This window comes from Papilio machaon, chromosome 6, assembly GCF_912999745.1.
Source record: "Papilio machaon chromosome 6, ilPapMach1.1, whole genome shotgun sequence".
In the NCBI taxonomy this organism is placed as follows: domain Eukaryota; kingdom Metazoa; phylum Arthropoda; class Insecta; order Lepidoptera; family Papilionidae; genus Papilio; species Papilio machaon.
Window position 1 is genome coordinate 4,049,258 of NC_059991.1, and position 27,999 is coordinate 4,077,256.

The 27,999-nt window shown below is 31.1% G+C and overlaps 2 protein-coding genes across 7 annotated transcripts in view; both read right to left on the reverse strand.

Annotated features, from left to right (window-relative positions):
* LOC106714961 overlaps window positions 1-27,999 on the reverse strand; it is a 167,364-nt gene that overhangs the window by 14,419 nt on the left and 124,946 nt on the right. For all 6 annotated transcript variants that reach the window (XM_014508111.2, XM_045678215.1, XM_014508105.2 and 3 more), the window contains 7 exons: window positions 22,976-23,140; window positions 20,117-20,197; window positions 19,850-20,035; window positions 18,946-19,074; window positions 18,467-18,544; window positions 16,736-16,804; window positions 252-406 (listed from right to left, as the gene is read on the reverse strand). In XM_014508111.2, the coding sequence (XP_014363597.1) occupies window positions 252-406; window positions 16,736-16,804; window positions 18,467-18,544; window positions 18,946-19,074; window positions 19,850-20,035; window positions 20,117-20,197; window positions 22,976-23,140 (863 nt within the window). The remainder of the gene's footprint in view (window positions 1-251; window positions 407-16,735; window positions 16,805-18,466; window positions 18,545-18,945; window positions 19,075-19,849; window positions 20,036-20,116; window positions 20,198-22,975; window positions 23,141-27,999) is intronic.
* LOC106714964 lies at window positions 13,404-15,102 on the reverse strand. The gene is made up of 2 exons (XM_014508113.2): window positions 14,891-15,102; window positions 13,404-14,429 (listed from the first exon to the last, which is right to left on the reverse strand). Exon 2 carries the CDS (start codon window positions 14,371-14,373, stop codon window positions 13,561-13,563), a length of 813 nt encoding a protein of 270 aa, XP_014363599.2. The 5' UTR covers window positions 14,374-14,429; window positions 14,891-15,102; the 3' UTR covers window positions 13,404-13,560.

A 27,999-nucleotide genomic window follows, 5' to 3' on the forward strand; every position in this document is an offset into this window, starting at 1 on the left:
ACTAAGTTATTTATTGCTATTGTACTTCAGACATAGTCATTTTTGTCAAAAGAATAACTTTACAGATTCTATGAGCTTGTTATGCCGAGGAGAGCTGCTATTCCGTTTCTAAATTAGATTATGTATTTGTTTTTATAAATAAACTGATTTAATAAATATTTATATTAATAAATAAAAAATATTCATATATGTGTATTATATACAAATATTGTCGTAAAAGGATGTTAAATACGAACTTCTGTATAACTTACTTGTCCTGCGGGCCGGGATGGGGCGGCGGGGCGCTGGGCGGCTTCAAGCTGCGGAAAGCTTTCAGCCATTTGTTCTTCATGCTGCCCGCTGATGACGTAGACAGCTTGCGGTCCACCGCAGAGCTACTATCAGCTTTCGCAGCGAAGAGCTCCCTCTGTGCAAATAAACAGAATTGCACTAAAGAGCTTATTCTTTACTGTAATTTGTAATATTCTGAGGACTGGATACGAATATTTTTTTCTTTTATTGTTATATTTACATTAAATTACTTTTATAACGTAGTTTTTCATTGATTTTAGGATTCATGATGCGTTTAAACTCTACATTATTCTTTCGCGTTATTATTTCATGAATATTAATGTGTTCGCAGTAGTTCTTATATGAAATATTCATTGTTTATTTATATCGTCTATTTATTCATTATGCGTTTGTTTGAATACTTAATGAGCATCGCTTCGATGTTCTAAGAGCGAATTATTGATACGTCACCACCTTATATTCATGTTCCAACGCACCAACCGTGAAGTAAATTCACTGATTCGTAAAAGAAGATATTCCTTGAAATATGATAAAGGGGTATAATAAAAAAAAAAATTAGGTGAATAACATGTTTATTATCTTAATTCCAACAAAGGTACAGAACCACATTTTGTTTATAATTTTCAATCAATTTAGAGACCAAAAACACCTTCATTATTCCGAGGAATTATATTATTAAGATAGATTCACATTCCATTATTCAGCTGCTAACAATAACAAGTATTTATTTGAAGGAATCGAGGATGAATAAAGCACAGACAACAACAAAAGCCAAATTGATCTGATTTTATCTATCGATATAACAACGAACAACTATAAATTGTACTGCTTTTACGATGTCTTATTAATTTGAAAATATAAACTACTCAACTTGTCGCGTCTCAAGTAAATAAGATTGGATAGGGAAACAAGAAACCCCTCGAGGAACAAAACGTGATGTTAAATAATTGAAGAAAATAGATCGATACAATTTTAAGATTAGTTATACGTTATTTCGCAGAAGTATATTTTTTTTTAAGCTTCATAGAGTGAATAGAATTTGCTGGAGTAAAGTGAAGTACTACTTTATTTCTTAGAATACACCAACGCTGCACAATGATGTTTTAAGTTAAACTAGAAGATTTAGTAAAACAATACTTTAAGTATTGAGCAAGTGGTTTTCAAAATAATGCGCAAGACATTTTTCTTTGTCTAGAGGTCATCGAGAAAGCAGTTAGCCGCAAAAGACCCCTGAGGACTTTCTATCAATGGTCCGCAGATATAAAAGTCAGTTATTGAGTCCTTTTGTAAAGGATTGAATGTTTCATGAACTTAGTAAAATTTAATTAAAAGCTAAGTTTACTTTACGATGAACTTCAAATGATTTCGACCTTAATGTATTCGCTTCAAATCGCTTTGCAACCAAAGAATAAATTCTGTTGTGTTTTTAGATTATTTGCCATGCAAATGAATGTAGTATTGATCTAAGTTTAAAATATTTAAAAAGAAATAGAACTGAATGTCTTTAAGTATGTTTTTATCAAAGTACCCGTACATTGAACCATCTATTATGCAAATCCATGCCTCTTATATCTTAAGGTTTTTCAATTTTTTACACAGACAAAGAATTTCATTTTGCATAGCGTGCAAGTTGTTAAGGACATAATCTTAACCAGAAATCCTTTGTAATTCACCAACACTATTTTGTATTTCTTCTACTTTCACATAATCTTAAATTTACATCATTTTTTATTTTATTTTTTTGCATATTAAAGGAATGTTATACGTTTATTCCGATTTTATTTTATTGTAACTTTGAATCTTTTTCATGAATTGTGTTTCTGTTTTTGTTTTTAAGGTTACTTTTAAAATACTTCATAAATAAGTGTTAATTAATGTCGTTAACCTTATTTTTTAATCTAACCTCTGTAGTTCTGTGTCGTTGGCAATGTCTAACTAGAACATCAAGCGTACGTGTACCTATTCGTGTGCATTTGGCATTTCGATTGTCTCATTAGTGTAATTGGAACAGAATACTTGTACATACGTCCTCTCGAATGAATTTCTCACCGTATTCAATTATACGTTTAAATTCATAATCATTAGAATTAAGGAGCTGTTGGTTTGTGGAATAGTTGACTCTATATGCTCCATATTCAGTTTGTATGAAAAAAGTTATGTAACAGAAATTGAAAATATTTTTAAAATTTTACTTTTAAATATCAATATAAAAGTTAATGATAAAACTAAATGGCCTTTTTTTAGAAAGTAGAAAATAAAAAATTTGGTTTCTAATATATTGTATTTTATTAATAGTTCTAAACATCATGAGTAAAGTCACACCTTTCCTAGAACCGTGGTGCGAAGCTAAATATGAATAAATCAAGTTTCGTTATATAAGAAAATAAACTTCAAGGCGATGCTGAAATCGTAGAAAGGCAAACGGTGTCAGTCATGTAAGTACCACTTTCCATATTTTACTCTCTCTAGTGGATTATGTCTTGAAATTAAATTCGAAGACGATAATAGTAGTTGAGTGATGGTGTTACAGAAGTGAAGAGCTTTTAGCGCGGAAGGCAAGAGGTTTTGCATAATCTGATATTAAATTACGAGCGTTACTTAGACATTGTCCTTCCTTACATTCTCTTTAAAGAAATAGTGACAAGAATTAATACAGTGAATAATTGTAACATAATAAATGTTTTTCGTTTTTCTTTGTGTGATATGTTTAGTATAAACGATAAAACAAATTTTATGAGTTATATGAAACTTACTGTAAATTCTCGATCATCTTTGATCAGATTTTTTTTTTTAATTCCTATGATGTAGCCAAAAAATAAATTATAGGATCTACGAGTTTTTAAAATTTGATGCAGTGCAGTGACTTATTTGCATAGGTAAAATTGTACCTGAAAATATCCAATTTATTTAAAATTGCACTTTATATCATCGATTTTAAAACACTTTCAATAAGGCATTGTTACACCACAAAATATCAAGATGTTTTTGTTTTGTCGCGAACAACGACACAAAGAATGCTAATTGGATTGGTTTTTAATCTCGGTGGAAACTTCCACGTCGTCTCAAACTGAAGAGGCGCAGGAGGGTCTCTAGTTTCAAGATATATTGTTAAGTGCCTTCTCTAGACTAATGAACATTGTTTCTACGATAATGCTAATGACATATGCAAAGTCTATGGTAAACTTCTTGAGGTATAAGATCTTTTTGATATATGGCCTTGAATACCTTTTGTCCATGACCAAGATATACTCAAAAATCTCACTATATCGTCACATTTTGTAATATAGTTATTAATTACACATCATAATATGTATTTTTAAACAAGTATTTGGCCGCGACTTCGTCTGCTCGGAACTACTAAAATATCTAGTAATCATTATAAGTAATCATCTAAGTCACTCCAGGATAGTGGAGATTTCTAACAATTGGTTTCGGAGCCTATTCAATGCAAATAAACAATCAAATTTTACCTCTTTATAATAACGTTTTACGATTTCAATTGACTTGATCCAAATTTATTTATCTTTTGTACTTGTACATGTATATAGATTGATACTTTAATTCTTACAATGTAATTATTTGTGTAATTTATAAACGAATAGCACCTGACAGACATACTTACTGATATAATAAATGCGAATGTTTAGATGGATGGATGGTTGGATGTTTGTTTGAAGGTATCTCCAGGACGGCTCAACGGATCTTGATGAAATTTGATACTGATGTAAAACATATTCTGGAAGAACACATAGGCTACTTATTATCTTTTTTTTTAAATTCCGCGCGGACGGAGTTGCGGACGACAGCTAGTATACAGCAGAGGTCAATAATACTAGAGTGCATATTGATATAACAAATTTAATGTGCGTAGTGGATTTATTTAAACGTAAAAATGTTAATGAACTAGATTTTGAAAACCTAATAGAATGCCCTATTTAATGCTCGAGAACTGAGTTAATTAACGATTGCGTGACCGTGTATTTCCTTTGCAAGTTTTCAGGCAGGCCCTACAATTTCAGAGCACTATGTTTTGACCACGATTTATCAGAGCCCTATCGGCGAATTTAATCGTAATGGCCTAGTTAGAGATAGGTCAACATTAATGGTTTCTATTTGAAATGTAAACGAATGCTTTTAAGAGTTGGGATTACTTTAAATATACATAAAGATAGACGCCTAGTTTCGTGTCAAGTACAAATAAATGCTGGGTTATAAAGCTTCTTATCAAAAGTGAATGGGCGGCGGTGAAACGTTATCTGTGATTACATTTCTTTTATTCGCTCAGTTATACGGTGCCATTCTTTACTTTGTTTTCCCCTTTGAGAATTCACCTTTATAACTGTCGGGACTTAATTAAAAGAAAAAGGAGATTGTAAAATAAAAATTAGCGTTCATCTCTATTATGAGTCTGGTTTTAAGAGAGGCTATAAAGAAGTTCAAATTCATTCGAAACAATTTTATGTTCCAATCTCATTCGACATTGCGTCTTCTTTTTAAGACCAAAGAAATGAAACGGTATAATTCCTTTGTTGTCTGTTTACTTTGTGGGTGTAAGCCCTGAAGCGATACGTTTGAGACGTGTAGACTTGGGAAGGTAGTTTACTTTGTGGCAGATTGCTTGCTACCTAATGTGATAAGTCAGGTCGACTCGACAAAGTCAATCGATTTTATTTTTACGACACTTCTTTCTATTCTTTTGCTCTTTTAGTATATTTTGTATCAAAGGTCAAAAACATCTTGGAATATGACTTATAGCCAATATATATATTTTCCCTAGACGTATAAACCGTGTTGTTTGCTATTCACTTGAAAATTTTCGCAAACTAAGGTCGCGTCTGTAGATTTACTTCAAATTCCCAACAAGTGGGTACTGAGTAGTAGGTAGATAAATAAGAGATTCTCAGAGCTCGTTATATGAAGAAATGCTACAATTCGTTACCGTCTGATGGAAATAAAAGGGAATCGAGATAATAGAACAATAATAATCAGAGTACGCTTACATTGATGATAATCATAATCGTATAAATGGAAGATATTTCGTCAATTTGGTCAAAAGGATACTGCTTACTAATATCCTAATAAGCAGCCATAATGATATAACAAAAAAGTAGTTAAAATAACTTTAACAGTTTAATGATCAGTCTACATAATTCCGATATTTTGTATAGATTGTAAGAGCAAAATCATGTTCACTTTGAAATTTTAGATGGGGTTTCTTCTAATACACATATTACATATATGCAACATTTTATGCTATAAAATAAATCCAAGTATAATTTGTAACCTAAATATATAAATTTCATTCACAGTCGGGATAAAATTGCGTAGAATTTTTCTTAGTTATACAGATAATATGGATGATAAACAATTTTCCCGAGCGAGGAGGTAATTTTCAAGAAATACTAGTTCTTTCAGAAAATACGAACACGTGTAAACAGTTCAAGGTTTCCTTGTTGCCAATTTGATTTTTCTTACATTGTAGACTGTGAATGTAATTTACAAAAAAAAACACAAAACACTAGATTTTTAAATAGTTAACTTTTCCTTTTTAAGCTATAAAAATATTCAATGTAAAATTAAACGATTAAAATCTTCAAGGGTTGAGACCTTGTTGTTATCGAACCTTCGCACAGTTAACTAAGTTTACGCAATGTTAATGAATACGTGTCAGTTAAGACATGCGTCGTAATGGATGAGTAGAAAATATACGACCATCAGATTTAAAGTTCTTAGGTCATAAGTTTATAAACTATTCGTACGATTATGCTAATACGTCTTGAGTGCTGAAAGCGGTAGGAAAATGCCAAACTTATAAATACCAACAAACGGGCAGTCAGCTTAAGTTACAAGATAATCTGAAGTTTAATAGACATTTGGTTACGATTTCCAGTTTTTAATCACTTGGTAGTGGAGTATGGCTACTTAAATCTTTGAAACTCAAATTGTAGCCTTGCATCGCGCTGACGCGAGTTGTCTATTCGTTCAGTATAGGTAGGCTTACTCTACGTCCCGGTTTGACCGGGATAGTCCCGGTTTGAGATCCCAGTCCCGGCGTCCCGGTCAAACTTGAACAGCACCGACACCCCAACAAATCGTTCCCCCGCGCCGCATTCAATAAAATTCCGCGTTTTTAATTCATAATAATTTTGATTGCATTTCAAACATGAAAAACACAAATTAAGCGAAAAGCAAAATGAAAATGAGCCTCTTTCTCTTCTGCGTCCCGGTTTGGCAACTACTAGCAACTACTCGGCTGACGCGTATTCACAAATTATTAACTGTATAGATTAGCTTCGCCATCTTGAAGATCGCAGCGACTTTTCTCATAACGATCTTGACAAAGAGGTAGCGAGCAAATGGCTTTGACGATGACAGAAGTTTCGACGAAGCGTGTCTGTATACGAACCTGTATGATTGTATTGCGTTTTGTAAGAAGGCCCAAATGCTAAAAGTTTGTTATTAGCGACGCGCCTTTCCAGTTATGTTTAGGTTTACGACACACCCGTATTACGTATGTAGTACGACTAAAATCTTTAGGAAGACAATGAAGCCATAAAATCTATCGTGTTTAAGAGCGCCTATCTTCAGCAGTACCGTATCAGTGCAAGACAAGTATTGCCCTTGACTCTTAAAACCAACTTATTAGCTGAATATAGGAATAAATCGTGTGCACTTTTAAGATGAAGCCATAGCACCGCATGTAGTGTTTAACTTGTTGCTATACTAAATAAAGACAGGGTTAAAATGTACACGCCAGGCGAGTCAATGACACTAAAGGGGTCACCATTTTTTTAAATTTATTGTTAGCTTCAAGAAATCATATTTTGTCATCAAAAGTTGTCAACTTTATATAGTCATATAAATTAAAAAGTACATAGTAAGCGGTCCAACGTCTTGTATAAATCATGCTATTATTTTTAATGACACTTGACCTTTCTTCCGTCCGTTTTTTTCGAATTACGATGTTTTACAACTGCCAGTCACTATCTACGAATTGATATGACTCTGCACTCGGAGATACATAAAATATCTGTCTAAGCATACACACAACTTTCATAACTCTTAATCGAATAATTAGCAAGGAAAAAATAGAAAACATTTTCCTACCAAAAAATCCTCTGCTTCACCGTTCACCAAACCACTCAAGATCAGTCGAGTGGAGGGAAATTTAATTTAACAAATCTAGTCAAACAAATTTGTATTCTTTGTAAGACGTTTGTTGACGAAATTTTGCTAATTTATATTCCTCGAATAAGTTATAAGGCTGCGTCAAAGATATAATTATGTTGGATAATGTCGTTGAAGAAAGGTGATTTTATATATCTAAAGAAATAAGAATGTTAAACTTTATGACTGTATTTTTGATTTAACAGCTCTTAGAATAATAAGCATTCGCCCCATGGTCATTGAAGACGCTCCTGAAAATCGTAGTCGAATATTCATCTTCATCAAAGATGGTATGTCTTATAAGATATTAAGAGTTGCATGGAAATTACGAATAAGTATAAATATTACGAGTAGTAGGAAATTGTAATGTGGTAGTATGGAAGTGTGGCAGTTAACTATCTAATATTATAAATCCGGAAGTTTAAATGAATGGATGGATGTTTGTTACTACGTATATTCAGAACAGTTGAATTGATCATGCTGAAATTTTTCATATATGTAGAAGATACCTAGCTGGTTACCTATATGTAAAATCCGTTACTATTAATTAGCTAATTTTGATAAGAAATTATTCGCTATAAATCTAATTTTGTACGTACTTTTTGTGACCATGTGATTGTTGTAAGGCAAATTTAGGTTTGTGGATAAAAAAATGAAAGTGCGAAGTTGAATTTCGCTATGAAATAATATACCTATACAAATCTAAATTCATTAGTTGAAAGAATGGAGACGAAATCAAAAATACGAAGTCCGTCAACCGCTACGTTATCGGTGTCTTAATTAAATATATACAATATTTAATAAAAAAATCGAATGTTTTAACTAGTTTTATATTAGATTCGAAAATTTGCGTATAGTAAATAGTACAGTAGTGAAAGCAAACAATTTTGTCGCATATTGCTTTAGTTACTTTTTTTCTACCACTGCAAACATTTTTTTTACACTAAATATGCCATAAATAGCTAGAGAATAAAAAGACGAGAATTTTCTTGTTAAATTAAATCACAAGATAAAACATTCCTTATGTTGTATATAACTGTAGAAAATCGATTCTACGAAGAAGTTGACCGTAAAGAAAATTTAACTCGGTCCTATTGTCAAGGGAACTTAAAAATCGCGGCAAAACTTCGGGAAAACATTTACATATGTTAGATTTCGACTTTTCTAGTGGAGACCTAAATAGGTTAAAGTAATTGAAAACTGAAAATAATTTTAGTACAAACCACAACAAATGTGCACAAATAATAAAACTCATTTTAAATATTGCGAATACTAGTAATAAGGTATAAGAACTTACATCATTGAAATAGGCTTGTTCCAATCTCTGTCGATTTTTATTTTTACTGTACTCAGGCAAGCTGGACTGGCGTCGCATCCGCATCCTCTGTTCCCTTTCCATCGTCATAAGATCGGACTTTTGGGATAACACCAGATAATGCAATCGATGTACTAAATCCATTATGTTTATTTTTTTAATATGCTTGTTCAATTTTTGTAAATTTTAATAGGATAAATAAATGATTAAAAATATTTTATAAAGAAAATTAATAAAAAATTTAATAACTTTGCAAAAGTTAAAATAAAAAGTAAGATTAATTCAACAATCACATGTTGTAATTAAGTTAACAAAGAAGTATGATGATTGTGGATAGATTCACGTGATAGAGCGAAGCTGAGATAGCGCGGCACGCATCCATCTGAGACGACGGGCGTGATGCGACTGCCGCTAGGGGCAAGTTAACGGCGGCAGGCGCCGGATGTAGTGTGGCGGATTTCTGGCGTCGCCCGGCAACCGTTTTCTAACAACACGCACTTATTTCGATTGAAAGACCTATAGGAAATAATATACTCTCCACAAATAAATCAATCTTTATTAAAGATTTATCAATTATCAATACTTTATTTGCTTGGTACCCAATACTATGGGATGATAAATGTTTACAATGCGATGCGTTGTATAATATTCTTTGTTCTCTAATCGGAGACAAACAAGTAGGTTCTAGTTAATTGGTTTGACCTTAATCTGTTTGATATACTTAATTAAACAGCCACTAATGTATTTAGTCTATCATCATTCCGATATCCCACCTCTGAGCTTTATAAAAAGTCTAAAATTATGAGTGTTAGAAAATGTTACATATTTGAGTGTATTAAGAACTATCATCGTAATGGAAACAGAACGTTAACAGGAAATAAAAGAAGACACATATCTCCGTTGCCCGTAGTTAGAACTTCAATGGCAAGAAAACAATACAATTTTCAAGCACCTAGATTATACAACCTACTTAACCAAAAACACAATGTGTATAATTTAAACTACTATAAAATGAAACAACATGCAAAAAATTGGCTAAACAACCTAGACTACAGAGATTGTGAAAATCTTATAAGTATTGAAGAGTGAGAACTTAAAATGAAATAGAAAAAAAAAACATATTACAACTGTCTCATAAAAAAAAAAAAAAAAAACTAGTTGCTAATTTATCTATTGTTATCTATCTATAGTTATACGCACATCTGACATATTCATAGGGATACATTCACACACCAACATTCCCACACACACGCACACTCAAACATACACAACACACACGCACACACACACATACACACGCACCAATCTAAAACACACGTATGCAAAAAAAAAATCGAAAATAAGTTAGTTATATCTTTTTTTTTTAATGTTTGTTTCTTTTTTGAAAATTTCATAAATGATTGTTTTCTTTTCTTTTACCACTAAATGTAAAATTAATTTAATGATGATGATAATGGGGGAAGGGATTGGCTCCTGAAACACAGGGCTTTGCCCTAGTTCAGGAACCAAGGCTTCCACATAATTGTGTATATGAGTGTTACAATAAAGCAGTTATTATTATTATTATCAACCAATAATATAATCATCTACCAGCATACAAATGGACGAGTGATTTATGATTTTATTATAGTACAATTTAACAGTGTAAATGATGTTAATAAATTATTAGAAGCTAAGGTGGAACACGAAAATACAGTGCAATTTTCATACTGGCACAAAATCTATCGTAAATTCCAAAGTCAACAGAATGAATGGCCTCCTTTGACACATTCAAATGGAGTCAGCTGGTAAATAGATAGCTCCGCAGAGGGAACTAAAACGGTATCCGTATTCTGCATTTGAAAGTGGGATAGACGATATGAACATAATATACAATAAATTATTGAGAGCTAGTAAAATTTATTATTAAACTATAGCTGGCGCCAGTGAATATGTCCGCGTGGAGGATTAATTAAAAAAAAAAAAACTACACCAAGCAAATAATATTATTAATATTTGTGTTAATTATACTATAGCATAACAGAAATATCTCTCCATACTAACTTTCCACGTGTTAGACACACAGTTTTATTCAGAAACATTCTGAATATTTTAAAAACGATCTTTAGTTTAGAAAGAACGTCGAAAAAATCGTTTGAAACCTTTTATTAACCTAACCTTGATTAAAATATCCTAGCCTCGATAAAAAATGAAGTCCCAATCGACAAGATAGCGCAATCTATAAACAATGTTTTTGAAAAGTTTATTTAAACTAAATAAACTAGTTTAAATAAACTGTAATTTTACAAAAAATACTTTACTGGAATAGATTTTACTTGAAAAATAACGAAACTTTAATTTAACTTTAATAAAAATTGAATACATCAATATAACCATTGATAAAGTTTTTAAAGTAAACAAAATATGACCAGAAATTTCAATCAACTAAATGTGCCGGCCTAAAAGAAAGTACACTTTTGTAGAACAATGTTACCCACGAGTATTGGACATTGAACTATCACACGAAACAGTATAAGTTATGTTTTAAAAGCGTTAATCCACTGCCGAAATACTCGTGGAAATATTGACTTTTCTCACATTCTCCTTGAAAAAAGCACTCGACAAAAAGAAGTCCTAATCAACACAAATCAACGTATTGTTTTACACAAATTCTGTGCAAATTGATACAAATATTTGTACCATAAATACAACAAAAAACTAGAGTATTCTATCATAATAATTATTAGGATAGTATAGTAACAGTCTGAAAGTCGATTCGACAGTAGGTATACATGTTAGCGTATGTTAAACAAATTCAATTAGACTAATGAAGCTCTAATATACTAGAAGGTACATTTTTTCTAACCGTGAATCCAATGGTAAAACACTAGTGTAAAAACAAAATGCTATCTCTCTCTAAAGAGGACTTTATTTATTTGAATGGTCAATATCATAATGGTAAAAGGTAAAGATATGCAGTAAGATTCAGGGTTCGAATGGCGGGCATTCGACTATTGTATTCGATTCAAAACATAATCCTAGCACAAGCTTAGTTGAAATGGTACAAGAGAATAAAAAAAACAGTTTTGACTATGAAATGAGTTTAGTGGAAACTCAAGAATAAACCTTTAAGACTATTCAATTAAATTAACAAGAAAGTGAGATAGAAAGGATCATTGAAAGTGGAGAATTGATTCAAAATGGAAGCCATTAGTTTTTCTATTTGTGCATACCAAGACAATGAATTAAGAAAATAAGGTAAAGCCAAGCAGTAAATGGGAATCCTTTAAGAATTTTTGAAAAATGAAGCAATTATGTGGTCCGTGTGGTTAATTATACTCAAATGATAAGAATGATTGCGAAATATTTCATCACAATTTAGGTGACATTTGCATTTTTATTGTACTGTCTAACTGTCACGGTTATTAAATTTTATTAAATAGGTTAAATTATTATGTAAAAACTATGAATAATATGTTAAAAATACTAAACTAAAATATATACTTATACCAAACTAAGAATAAAAACTAGATTATGTAAAAAATAAACTGTCAAGTGTAATTCTCAAAAGAAATTAAAAAAAATTAGTCTTCTCATAGTAACAAACAACAAAACCTTCTATAGTATTTATTCAAAATTCAACAGTCATTATTTATGCATACAACTTTTCATATTACATTTTAATCAACCATTATCTAGAAATATTCAAACACGATAACTTCCATAGATTAATAACCTGTAGATCAATCCGGAGCACTATAGTAAAAAAAATACCTCCGGAGTCCTTTTATTGGAGTCAATTTCTTTAGTGTTGTGGTTTACAACACAAAATGATATCGTAGATTAACTCTGGAGTAGACATCAAAGTTAAAAGTCCAATCTATAGGTTATTTATTTATGATTACTCTATTTTCTAGCATGTTCTATGGTCTTATTCTAAAGTAAACTGAATTTCCATTGCAAAAACACTATTATCGAAACATATTGTTGTCTGTTATTTTCAAAGAGAAGGAAAGGGACATTATTATGTTTTTCTAGAAATGTTTCAACATTGAAAACCCAAATATCTATTATTCTTTCGCACAATGCCATCACAGAATAGTGAAAAAAACTTAACTTTACATATCTTGGTAAACTTGAATAAAAAATATATTTGTATTTAGATTACTTATAAATAAATGTTTTTTCTTTTAATATACTTAAAACACTAGTTATAGTTACTAGTCACAAAAACTAATCAAAAAAACCTACATCATGAGACCAAATTAGTAATATACAAATATACATCCATCGTATACAATTAAAATGTATATTTTTATTATAACTATGAACATTGTATTTATATACTCATTGTACAACCCTAAAACAACAATTGTGCATTTTACTCTTATGAAGAAACAATCAAGTTTTTCAAAATAATGTTATAAAAAACATCTTGATTTATTTTCAACAAAACATGTATTGGTTATATTCACAAAAAAAATAATGAAAGAACATTAGTATAGAAAATATCAAGTTAATGGTAACAACAAAGATATGTACTTTAGGTATTTAATGTTAAGTATTTTGTTTGTAATTATATAATTAAATATGTACTGAAAATATTACCATAGAATTACATTACTGTCACACTCGTATATACTGTCGTAGAATGAAAGAGTGTTAATACAAGTTTCACAGCAATGTAAACAGTTACATGGACATTATGTAATTTTAAAGTTTGTACATAAATGTTATTGGAAGGCAATTGTTACAAGTGAAATTAATCAGGTTAAAAACCTGAACCTAAGTAAAAACCACTATTATTATCATGGTTCACTAACTTTTGACTTTCCATTTAATTCTCCTAACTGACCCAACATTAGAACAGTATTTATTAAGTTCTCAGAATATATCCGTTGATCAGTTTCCATTTTTCTTAATTTCTGAACGACATATTTGGAGAAAAATTCAAGCTCATTTTCATTACCCTGACTCTTAGTGTCATTGTTATTAAGGCTTCTTTTATGTCTTTTACTTCTAGGACTCACTTGTGGGGATAATGTTTTACTTTCAATAGATTTACTTGAATCATTATTACTTTCATTAAGTTTACTTGAATCACTATTACATTCATTATTTGTGTGAGTGTGATTCATGTCATCATGTAAGGCATTTGCCTCCTCTTCATTTAATTGTAATGTTAAATCATCAGGGACTGTAACCATTGGAACATGGTTGTCCGAGAAGAGAGGTGAAGGAAGAAATGATACTTGTTTTCGAACCTTCACTTCTGTAGGTTTTGGTTTGGATAACAAAGAGGTTTTATTTGTTTCTTCAGTATGTTTTTGATTAGATTCGGTTTTCTTGGTTTCAGATTTTTTTAGTCGATTAGTTAGTTTTTTACTCCAAAAATTTACTTTAATTTTTGGTTTGCCTTTTGACTTCTTGTCTTGTTTCGTTTTTGTTGAAACTGCAGGTAATTTGTAACGAATATTGTCATCATCATTATCCAAACTTTCTTTCTTCGTTTTTATCTTGGCAGATTTATTAGCATTGTTGACGTATTTTTTATTAATTTTATATCGTACAAGGTCATCTTCGGAATGATTATTGTTTCTTTTTATCGTTATAGTTTTCATAATAACAGGAGTGAACAATTACGTATACACGTAATATTAAACAAATTGTCTTTCACCTGAAAAAAAAAAATAGTTATATTAGTCTAAACAAATAGTAAAACTGTATTAGTTCAAATTAATACAAAACTATGTAAATTTAGTGAAAATACGATACGTCATAAAATTTCCCGCGCAAATGTTACACAAATCGTTTAGACAACCAAACAGGACTTTTATAACAAGCAATGAGAAGGCGCTACCAAGAATTTATTAAATTGAATTTTATTTAGAAAACTTTTAGTTTCTTATTCATAAAGTTAAACACATAAGCATTTTTAGGTTATAATCGTATTATTTCAAAACGCTTTAAGATAATAATAACGTATTAGTTAAAAAATTTACTTTGTTTATTATAAGTAAGTTTTTACAACTTTACAATTAATCATTGATTTCATTGTATAATTAATTTAACAGCGTTAGTTATTTACGGTACATTACATTATATAATCGTAAAATGTATAAAAACACACAATCTTACCTTGGCAATCGTTGCTACGTAGTTCTTTAAATTTTGCTTTTGTATTTTATAAATTTGTCCGTTTTGAACTTTAACAATATTTTCGTAGATCACAACAACATAAACATGCACAAACCACTATAGAAAAGCCTGATATACACAGATCACGTTCACAGATACAGAATCAGATCAAGAATAACCTAAACCGAACTGCATAAAGACCAACTTCACTTCAGACTTCTTGTCATATTTTGATGTAAATTAGTTCGGAATTCACACGCTGTGGCGTATAAGTCGCAGCGCGGTGACGCGGCGCGGGAAAATTGTCGAGGTTCGCGCCTGCAGCTCGCTTCATTTAGCTTCTAAAGAGTCTAATTTTAAAGAATTTGTTTCGGTAGGAAGTAATTTTTTGCATCATTCGGAAACCGACATTACAATAGGTGAAGTTTATATAAAGTTTTCAATATTTCAATCTTTCCTTTAATTAGCAAGCGATGAAAATTAAATGAACAAACACTTTGCGTATAAAATTCAATAATGTGTTTTAACGACTTAATATTTAATTATACCTAATTACAACATATGTTGCAATTTTTTTATTATTATTAAAAAATGTAATGATAACATACTGGTTTTTTTACAAGTATTTAAGGTTGCATATAACTACTAAATGTATCTGATTGCATATCATATGTTTTTTCCTAACGATCTTGTATTAGATATTTCTGGCTGGAAAATGCAATATTTTTTTTCTAATTTACTCCATATTTTGTTAAACAGATATTTTCACAAGCAAGAAAGAAACAAATATTTTAGGACGTTTAGTTTTTATTATAATGAAAAACTAATATTATTATTAGTAAACCAATTTATACATTGAGCATCTATCAACTCTACATACACTATATTTTTATCCAGTTAATGTTAAAATATACAAATATATAAATAATACCTAAACAATAATATCACTCACCATATGATTTTTCATAGAAATCCACCCCATTTTTGCACGGTATTTTATTTTTCTTTTATTATCCGTTTTTGCGAACTAATTTATAACTATCACTGGACGGAAAATAATAGTCTTATTCGCGTATCTATAAATATAATCGAATCTGTTACGTAGTGTGAATTTTTAGGTTATGTTAGTTCGCGAGATCTCTTCTCAGACTGAATGTGAACCGTCGGAGGCTGTGCGCATTGCGACACAGTACAAAATATCCTTAGCTTAATGTCAATACATTAATGTTATTCTTTGTTCCAATGAATAAAAATAAAAAAACAGTACAAAAATTGCACGCATGTCCATATAATATGTAAAAAACTTCCTAAATATAAGAAAAAAAAAAAAGATTTTTGTATGAATAATATGTGTTGTAATTTACGAGAGTAAATATTGGTCATAATTTTCCTAAATACTAAAAAATAAACATTAATTTAATAAAAATTGAGCTGTAATATGGCGGAGTGCATTATTCAGAGCGCATGCGTTATTGCCATCACATATATTTCGTGAAATTACGATTGTCTGGTCCGGAACATCTTAAAAAAAATTAATTTTCAATACGATGGTTAGATTATTTAAATACTTACCTATTAGTTGTGTAAGGTATTAGTTTTGTACGCTATTAACGTAAACAATATACGACATGATTTTTTTTTCAATTTAACGCCAATAATAATCATAAATTGCCAAAGAACATAGGCTCATGACATAATATTATGTACTTGCATATTCGAATTAAAACTTTTTTTTCGTCTTGTGTGAAAGATTTAGGTGTTGCTAACTAAAGAAATATCAAACAAATGAAAAATATTTCCACGTAAAAGTGGATTAATGGTTCATGTTTTATTAAATGCACTTACCTGAGCTCTGACCGCTGCCAAATGCAGCTGAGTTGCTCTGTAGTCGTACTTCTTCAGCGAAATATCCTCCTGAAACCATTTGATTTTATTAGCATCTCACTAACTCTTACTAATATCTTACTTCTAAATAATTATTATAAAGGCAAATGTTTGGATGTATGGATGGATGAATGGCTGTATGTTTGTAAGAAGTTATCTCCAGAACGACTGCATGGGTCTCGCTGAATTTTGGCATAGATGTAGAACATAGCCTGGAAGTTCACTTAGACTACGTATTAAGTTTTTTTTTAATTCCGCACGGACGGATTCGCGGGTGACAGCTAGTATGAATGCAAAAGTTTAGATGTTTGTTACATGATATCTCTAGAATGGCTCATCGGATCTCTCTGAAATTTGACATAGATGTAGAACATTGGAAGTATACATAGGCTACTGATAAGGATTATATTTAAATTTTTTATTTGTCGCGGGAAACAGAAGTACAATAACTCTATCTAGCGAAATAAATGGACAGATCTTCTTTCCAAGACGACTCGTCACAGCAACATTTTGCTGCAGCACAATAGATGTCGCTATAAATACTTTGAAAATTTACGTGTTAAAAATAAAATAGTATAAGGCACGTTCTAATAAAAATATACATCTCGTTATCATCATTCCCCCACTCTTTTCACTATGAAGGGTCGGCACACCTTGGCTTTCTGAGACCATAATCAACCGTTTAAAACATAACATCTCTGTTTTTTTCCAACGAGCAGGATTGCCTAACATTAATTGATCCCAGATCCATGGACATCCGTAACATCAGAGGAAACGCAGATGCGTTGCCGGCCTGTTTTGTTAAAGATGACAGGTTGACGATATAATGTTTTCTATATAGAGATTTTCGTTTCAGAAACCAACGGTTAAACAGTCCAAAATAATTAGTGTGTTTTATGATATTAGAAAAAAATAATAACTCTTATTTTGAATTTATCTTAAAAGAATTTTTCTTTGTAATCGGATAATGATTTGTTTGGCGAAGCGTTATATTTTAATGACGTTGTCCTAATACTTTACCCTTGTTTTAATAACTGCTTATTTATTTTAATATCATCATTATCGTAATAATATATTAGAGTCAAAATTATTTTCATTTATTTTGGTTATTCGCCACACTATTATTACGAAAGGTTTCCCTTATTGACAATTTAACTAAGTATTGATGACGTGTAAGTTACATAGTTCAATTACTGCTTATATTTCAATATTTTAGTCTTATTAGAACAAAAAGTATAATACATTAAAATGCCTACTAACTATTCAGTCATTTTAGGTTATGTCAATTTATCAATATCGCTAAAAACAAATTATATTTTGTCACGCAACATGTCATGGCAACTAAATTTGTTCGTGTCTGGTATATCCATGACGTACATTGATGTCTCACAATTTACGTTCAATCTTTATTATTTTCATACTACAGAAGTAAGCGGGAAGTCATTTTTCTTGGGTTGAAATTGATTTTTGATTTCCATATCACATAATTTTTATTATATTTATAACTCAATAATCCGGAAAAGAAATATTTTTGGTTTCTAACTTTTTAAATCTTTTCGTCAATGGGCTATCCATTAAAGTTGATATTATATTTCAATTATCGTGTCCGTAGAATGGACTACGTAAATTATAATGTCAAAGTCCACAATCCCTTTACCGTAGACCCTTTAAAGAGCTGTTTACATAATTTACCTGTATCTCGTTGACTTTGCTGTAGAGATTACTCTCCAGGTTACGGCTTTGTATGCGCGCGAGGGAATCCAGCCCGTCCTGATAGGATAAAGTGAAATTTTATTAAATCATTCTCTAAGATATTTTAAAAATAATTTGATTTTTTGGAACAGATTATATATGTCATGTTGCGTTTTATAATTTAAAGTAAATAATTATTTTGTTGAGTATTTACTACTTTTTTTCTTAAATTACAGAGTGGAAAATTATAATTTTAATAACCGACTAAAACAACATGCCATGTTATAGTGTATTAGCTATTGTCTTAGTTACATATTAGTTTGGCTGGTTACAACTGGTTACATATTTTTCCTCCTCTCTTTTGTCCTTTATAAACCCTGGGTATAGACATATCTTGACTTTTCAAGTGGGTTTATACAATTATGAATACCCAATAATGGTCACTTTTGAAGTAATTTTTTTTTGTATGGTCTACTGACCTGCAACTGTTTAATCTGCATTTCTAAATCCTGCGCGTCTTTCCTCAACTGCTCGTAGTTAAGTCGCGCCTCTCTGATATCCATGCGGTCGAGCAACATTTCGCCCCGAAGTACCGGCGGCATTGTCTCCTAAATAACAAATACATCACATTTTTCATAACACACGAATTGCAATAAAAGATGCCAAAAATTCTTGTAGGGTAGTTTGATTTTTTTTTTGCCAAAGGCTTAAATGTGTTTGTGGTCTCAGTCGGTCTTAATTGGAAGGAAGAAATCGTGTCTACTAGAAATTTATAAAATGACAGTATTCTAATAGTAAAAGAAGTTGATTTTGCTAATATCTTTCACAGACCATTGAATCTTGCTAAAACTAGGAATGTAGTTAAAATATCCTATTAGGAATAATAGTTTTACTCATTGTTAGCGAATAATAAAAAACACATTACAAACAAAATTACTTTCGAATAAGACGGACGACAGAGATTTTTTTTACATTCGATTGATTTTTTCCATTTCGTTGATTTGACGGTTTCAAATCACTGAAGTTGTTTCTACACATTTGTTTTGCAAACGAACATGAAATAGTTTTTCATGTTGTCCGAGCTTTGTTCTTAAATTGTAAATGTTCCGACCTCGCAATAACAAAGGCTGGACGAAATTCTACCTTTATTCAGCATTCAATTACGTTACTGTTTGGTTTTGAATATGAAATGATTTGTTAAGAATGTATTTATTTCGTTTAATCAATTAGTAAATAAGAGACAGATAATTTGATTGCAAACCATTGTACATTTAAGATTTTTTTTATACAAACAAAATGTTATTTTTTTTTCTATGCGCAATACCATCGAAAATCGAGGCTATTTTAACACACGACACTCGGGCATAATATATTTGTGTTTACCGCGGGCACGTCGATTGGGGGATCGTCGGGCTCTGGCGGGTAGGGCGGCAGGAAGGCGCGGAGCGGAGCGCGAGCTGGCGGCTGAGCGGTGAGCAGGGCCCGTGCCAAGTGCGCTAGATCCGCGGTGCTAGACACAGCGCGGGACTGCGCGCACAGCGACTCGTAGCGACGCAACTGGTTTGTGCACTGTACACAAAAAAAAAAAAACAATTAACCACGCTGAAAACCAGCCAATATACGTTGCTTCTTTCTTTGTCTGCTACTTACCTTATCCGTGATAATTTCTCCGCCCTGATAAATAGCTTCGCTAACAGCTGCCGTCACGTCGGTCAGTATCTCTTCAAGTTCCTGCAATAAAAATTTATTTTAAGTATCACACTAAAATTATTCTGTAAAGTATCTTAAGATATATGAAGCATCGAATAACTTTGACTAAGGGTGTGATAAAATATGCTAATGTAATTTCACGCTTTCTTGATCTATGATCGTGGCTTGAAAAATTAGTCAAATTACGGTCTGAGACTTTCTTTTAAAGTGGTTTATAGGTATGTTTATTTTATAGGTATTTTTGTGACGAGGTCAGTAATAAAAACATAATAAAAGAAGATGATATCTTGTCTGAAGTATAGAGTTTGTGTTTTTGGATAACGAACATGTGTGGTGTTTGTTTCTTCTCGACAAGGAGAAAAAAAAAGCTTTGTCGGTGGAGTGGACGAATAGGAAGGGGAAATATTCCCTTTCTGTGCGTCCTCTCTTCCATCGATTAAAGATAGGCAATGCATCTGCAATTGCGGATGTCTATGGGTTGCTTAGAAATTTGGGCGAATTTTAGGGGTCGCTTGCTCGTTTGTCACTTTTTCATATAAAAAATTAAATATAAAACACCACGAATTTATGAATAGTTCCGAATATAAAAATTAAATAAGAATAATAAAATTCACATGGTTTTCGCTTTAGTATAATGACTGGAGAATAAATTACCTGACTGAGTGGATGAATGGCTTCCACAACTTGTACAGTTCGTACACCTTTCACGGGTTTAATTAAAATGACTTAGAGCACGTGTTGTGTATTGCATGGCTTGAATGAACAGAATACGTTACCAACGGATTAATTATACGAACGGACGTATCAAATACCCGAGGGCCTACACAAAAATATGCGAGAAGGTATTCGGTATAATAGAGATATATTGTAAAAAAAAAATACGCTTTGTTTACGTATTATTGCAATGTCGTTATTGATTTGAGTTTGCAGCTTCGAATCGGGTCGAGCTGGCTGCAGCAAAGTAAGTGCAGCATCTGCGGCGGCTCGCTAGCTCATAGAACTTTCCTAACTAAGATTGAACAACGACTGGCTTTACATTTACCTGCTCACGTTTATATGAAACTAGCTTTTGCCCGCGACTCCGTCTGAGCACAAAAAAACTTTTTATACCACGTCCCACGGTAAAGGGATAAAAAGTATCCTATGTCCGTGTCCTGGTTCTAAGCTTCCTCCCCACCATTCGTTCTTGAGTTATAAATTATGAAACTGACTCTATTTTCTTATATATCACAATTTAATCTTTTTTTTATCTTTAATTGTAACTTTGTTATGAAAAATTGGTAGAGAAATAGAGAAAGGCAAATTAATATAGACTTAGTGCATAGAAATGCTGATTTCTACAAAAAAAAATAAGCTGAAAGTTTGGTGAAGTATAAGAGTTAGATCTAATATGCAGATCAGATGTTCGAGATCGTAACGCGAAACTCGATGGCCAGTTTATATATAGAACGGCAAAAAAAATACGATTCAATTAAAAAAAAAGCTATGGTGTAAAAATATATCGTGATCATTTAATAGACAAAAAATAATGTTGGTTAAAACAATCATTTGTTTCATTTTTTAACCTCTCAAATACAGGCCACAACAGCGCTCTTTAGAAGACTTTTACGTTTTAAAATGGAAAAGTTTTGGCATGATAAAGCCTTGAGAAAGAATAGAGTGATCATTATAATTTATTTTGAATTCTCTTTATGCGAATAATACTCAGTTTTGATATATTTTCGACAATATAAATAAAACATTTTTCGAAAACAAACCATCTTTCAACTGCAAATGTACCTGTTGAATTATACAGCTGGTTGTTAACGTGGTCGGTAAAAATAAAAGAGGACTGGTGTTATAAATTTTCAAGCTATCTGTTTTAACATAACAATAAGTGTTTTCAGCACGTTAATCGTGTTGCCGTTATTTTGTTATGTTATTTTTAAGCTGTGCAACTTGAATAAATGGATTCACAATAATACAGTGACAGAACTAAGGAAAAGACAATCATTCATCATTGTCTTTGCATTTTCTTAAACCAGTTTAAAATCGGAGACCATTATTAAATGTTAGGGTATTAACATCAGGGCAAATGGCTTGGGAGCAGAGCCAAGAGAAAGACAACAAAGAGTAGGAAGGAAGTAAAGACTAGTTATTTGTTGCTAGTAAGTACAACCGCGTATCAGCTAGTATTCAAAGAACATGCCATTGTTTTGGAATTCGACGTACCCTCTATACTACGTCTAACATCCTTGCTTGCGCTCTTGTTCTTACAGAGTATGTATCGTAACATAAATTAGATAATTTTATAAAATATATTATATATTATTTAATAAATTAAATTTTTTTTATTTAATAAAGAGTTTTTCCACTTGCAGAACGTGTTTATCATATTTTGCTTCGGTATATTATACCCAGACATACTACGCTGTGATAGCGATGCCCTATTTATTGAACCAGCACAAGTGTTCCAGCTTAGAATAGAATTTTAATGAACTTGAATAAAATATAAAAAGTAATTATATGAATTAAAAATTCTTAATTAATTTTAAATAAGAGTGTTATGCCTAAAATTTAGAGCACCAATTACTTAATAAAAACAACTATTTCTTATTGGCTTATTTCTGTACAGAAATCAGTGTGTTTTGGTGTAACGATATCTTTATGTGTTTCTCTTCTTATGAAGATATCAAAAGGACAAGACAACTTTGATAGTTCGATTAGCAAACAATTTTAAACCCACTTTAATTAACAAAAGTCCGACTCTATAGTTTAATCAATACTATAGAGCTAAAAATATTACATAGTCAATGTTACCTGTAATATTGTAGGCAGGGTGTGCTTGTGGTACTGATCTATCATGGCGTTAGTTGCCGTCAACTGTTGTACGTAGTTGTTGTGCGAATCGTAGTACGCAGCAAGCGCGGCCGTATTCTGATTGTTGCAGTAGTTGAGGAACGCCGCGCGGTATTCTTGACGACTCTGAAACAGTAATATATTAACAAAGTTAATATAATTATTAGTAATTTATTAAGTAATAATTAACCCCATAATACTCTGGAAAAGAATATGAATCGGATAATATTACATTCGTCAAAATCGGTCATTAAGGTATGTAGGTAAACCGTTGGTTTCTGTCAGTATCTTTGAGAAAACAGAGATAACAATTTGTTTTAAATAGAAATTTCAGTCTCAGAAACCCAAAGTTAGTCACATTGGAATTAAACAGTTTGATTCTAACATACGAGTATTACAATAACAGAATTTAGTACAACGAATAGTTGATGTTATGAAGTACTCATAGTTAAAAATTATCCTTCCTATTACAAAAAGACTGACGCACAATAAAGTGATTTTAAAAGGGTTCCTTTTTTTCCTTTCGAGGTACGGAACCCTAAAAATTAAGTGAAGTGACGCAATATTAATTATAAACCCTATTGTTGGGTCACAGCAAACATATCAATATCGACCATTCAATATTATCTATTGTTTCGCAAGCGATATCATATCTCACTGTGTCCTTATCGGAAATCTCAATGGTTTTTATACGGTAACAATCAATAAACTTTTTTCGGTTGATAGAGATTTTATCTAGATTTAACTGCGGTTTTTTCGACGACCCTCTAGTAAACGATCCATTCACTTGACCCCATTTTGATTTCATCATTAATATTAATTTTTGAATTACTTCTCAGTATTTTTGCATGCATTGGTACAACGAATAAACGAAAACGAATAAGTGAACTTAAAACAGTTTTATTACATGACCTTATTTCATCCTATAAATTAATTAAATAATGCCGATGCTCTATGTTGTTCGGCCAAGGTTTTTGTCATCCAAATAGATCTATCATTCATAATTTCAGTGGTCACTCCCTTCCTAATCACGTCACCTTTCACTTAATCCATCCATCTCTTTATAGATCTAGTAGGGGGGGACGATATGCACTTCCACATCCATATTTAAAGCTCTCAATGTAATACTCTCCTACCCATAACATAACAAAACGAATAGTATAAGAAATTAAGTAAAATAATCCTCTTACTTCATGCAGATTATAATTTAACATACCACAGTCTGAGAGTAAACTCAAAAAAGACTGAATATATGATGTGCGCAAACTAAATGAAATTCACTTTTAAAGTTACGTTAATTTAAAAAGTGAATTTCATTTAGTTTTCTATAAATTGTCTATTTTAATTTGATATTTATAAAAAGATAACTCTGTAAATTTGTTGTTTTAATTTACCATTATTATATTGTTAAAGAAAATTTATTTCCCTATTACAATAGCCTAGCTTTATTACAATCGCTATACTAATAATTGAACTGTAACGCCTCCAACTAAATAATTTATTTTATACGCAATGTTCTATTGTAGTATATTATATTATTAGTTCAAAACAAAGGCTATTGAGGTAATAATTTTAATTCAATATTTTAATATTGTAAACTTTAAAAATTTAATTTTACAATTAATTTTATTAACTAAAAGTTACTATGCATTTACGGTTGTAGTAAAAATAGCTGATGGTTAAAAGAAATAATGGAAAAAATGTTAATAAGTTTGATAATTTCTACAACTATATGACTATTTTTATTATATTATTTATAATATTAATATTATAAATGCGAAAGTTTAGAAAGATGGATGGATGGATGTTTGTTTTAAGAAATCTCCGCAACGGCTCAACGGATCTTGATGAAATTTGGCGCAGATGTAGACAATAGTCTGGAAGAACGCATAGGCAAACTATATAGGCAAAATAAAAAAAACTATATAACAATAGTTTTTTTTAGTAGCATATTTGCACTGACTTGTCACTTGACTTATCAATTTTTTTTCAAACTTTCTAAAACAAATGAAAATAAATAATACCTTTTTATTTGAGAGATAAGAATAGTTATGTTTAATGTAAAATAATGGTAAAGATATATTGAGATCAGTCATTGGATACCATCATGAATGTATCTATTGAAATAGAGCATTTGTATTAGAACCTCTTTTGTATTACGGTACGATATTGCAGCGATTCTGCAATATAATTTCAAATATCTTGAACATTGGAAATTCTTCTTTTGTTCACACAAAACATGCAATCCGATTCTCTTTCATTGTACTGTTTGTGAACAAATGAAGGTCTATTAATAGTTTCTATTGAATTATTGTTTTTGCTTTATTATTTTATATTAAATCTATCCTAAGTTTATCTCTTAATAAATATTAAACTCTGAGTGTACCAGTTAGTAACTTCACGGTGGTATTAAAGAAGACATTTAACCTGTTAATGTCTTTAGTTTTTGATTTTTTATTTAAATAAAAGTTTATTTAATAAAATAAGCACAAAAAGCAACGTATGATAAATACTCGTTGTATCAATACAGTTCGGTAATTGTATTTGCATGAATTATTTAAGAGGACAGGAATACATTTGTGCTACGCTTTCAATAAACTAGCGAGACTTTGTTTGCAATAATTGATAGTACCCGGCTTCATTTATTTATTTTCAGTACGTAATTACTGTAAGATTTGTTATGTATATAATCAAACAGAAAAATGATTACATATGTATATATAAAGATAAGTAAGGTATTACTAATATTATTAATGCGAATGTTTGGGTGGATGGATGTGTGTTTGAAGGTAACTCCAGAACGGCTTAACGGATCTTGATGAAATTTGGCATAGATGTAGAGCATAATCTGGAAGAACACATAGGCTACTAATAAAGATTTTTTTTATTTCTTCGCGGACGGAGTCGCGGGCGACAGCTAGTAAGATTATAAATGCGAATGTTTAGATGGATGGATGGATGTTTGTTTGAAGGTATCTCCAGAACGGCTCAACAGATCTTGATGAAAGGCATAGATGTAGATCATAGTCCGGAAGAACACATAGGCTACTGATTATATTTTTTGAATTTCACGCAGACGGAGTAGCGGGCGACAGCTAGTCTAAGTACAAATATGTGCGAATGTTCGTTGCGCTTTAAAGGTATAGTGACTTCTTGTCAAATTATAGTTTCTTCACGTAACAGCTCTTATTTTCTTCGTTTTTCTTAAGTTGAAGACCAATATTCGGTAAGTAATCAGTTAAGTTATAAATAGTCCTTCCTTCAGTTTTTGATATTAAGACAATTTTATTCCAGCATATTAAAAAGTAACGCTCAGTAGTAGAAAGCAGTAAATGTTACGAAAGTCTGCTTTAATTATTAATTAAAAAAGGAAGAAAAGTTAATTAGAAACATCGTTGGGGTGCGGCGCGAGGTTAATAACACGTCTCTATTCAAGTTACATTGCGGTACAAATTAAATTACGCAGTTCTAGACTTTTTTTAATTGATAAAATGCTTCAACACATCTAGTTTTTTAGATCGTCAGCCTGTAATCTTTTTTACGTTGTAAGTACATATAACTTCATTGGTTTTTTCATTTAATGAGAACGGAAATATGTATATATATATATAAAGAAAAATACATAACATAGCGTTTAATTCATATGAATTGTTAAGAAAACAATTCCATTACGGTTTACCATATTTGAAATTCAAAAGTAATCCCCACTTAATGGGTTATTAAATGTTCATCGTTGCACCTGAACTAAAAACAAAGAGCTGAAAAAAAAATTAGCGCGATTTTTTTTTTTTCAAATATTATATATGCAGGAATTTATAGAAATTACGAAGTTTAGTAAAGTGTGCAAACATAACGTTTTTTCTATTTCATTTTTACAATTTTTTTATTTTATTTCATATAATATATCTTGCTAAATCTGCGTTCTAAAAGGTTTGCTAAACCTATTTATGACTAGCCGTCGCTCGCGACTTCATCAACGCAGAATATAAAAGTAACTTATGTGATCCCAACATACGTAAGCTATCTTCCATTGAAAGTCCCGACAAAATCGGTCCACCCGTTTCGAAAATTGGTTTTTCGTTATATGTAAGGTAAATAAATCATGTGTACGAAATAATACAATTTATTTTTTCGATAATAGATACAGACGCTGCAATTTTATTAATTTAATAGATAGATGAGAGAACCAGTTTTCAATAACACCAGTTCCCTATTGTCAATTCTTAGTCAATGTTTTTATACCATCGGATTGTACGACTGTGAAATCTGTTTTGACACATGTTGTACATACCCACATTAAGAAAAAAAAATTGCTAATGACATTCGATAACCTTGTTTAATTTATTTTAACACAGTTTGTGAACTGAAAAAGCATTTAAATGACCACAAACGAGCAACAGAATGATGACTGTACAGCGACAGATGCAGCTTTATAAATGTTTTATTGTGATTAATAGCTATTTGATGATGTTTCGTATTAATTGTGAATTTATATTGTCGTAAAACTTATTTAAATTAACGTTATCTGCTACTGAGATTGCCGAATGATATAAACTTATCTATTTAAATTTGTTTAATGCCTTGTGTTGTAGTTAAACCATCTATACCTACTAATAAAATGTTAAAGCACCTAAATATACCTTATGCTCAAGCTACCGTAAACAAGCAGTAGTGCTTGGTAACTCCGTAGAAATTGAAGCGCTTTAAAGCAACTGACTAGTTACTGAATTATTTAGGCAATCGATGTATTTACTCTATTTAAATATCCAGCTTACAAGTATATAACACTTAAGGTTTCTACAGTGAAATTAAATTTAAAATCCAAAATGAGATAACGACAAAGATAGAGGTTGCTACAAAGTTTTCGATCTGGGGGATAAAGCAACATAGTAATTAGAGAAGTCGCTAATCGAAAAGTAAATAATGTATGGATGTGACAAAAATTTTCGATATGTCACGTGCATGTTACGTATATTTTATAGTTA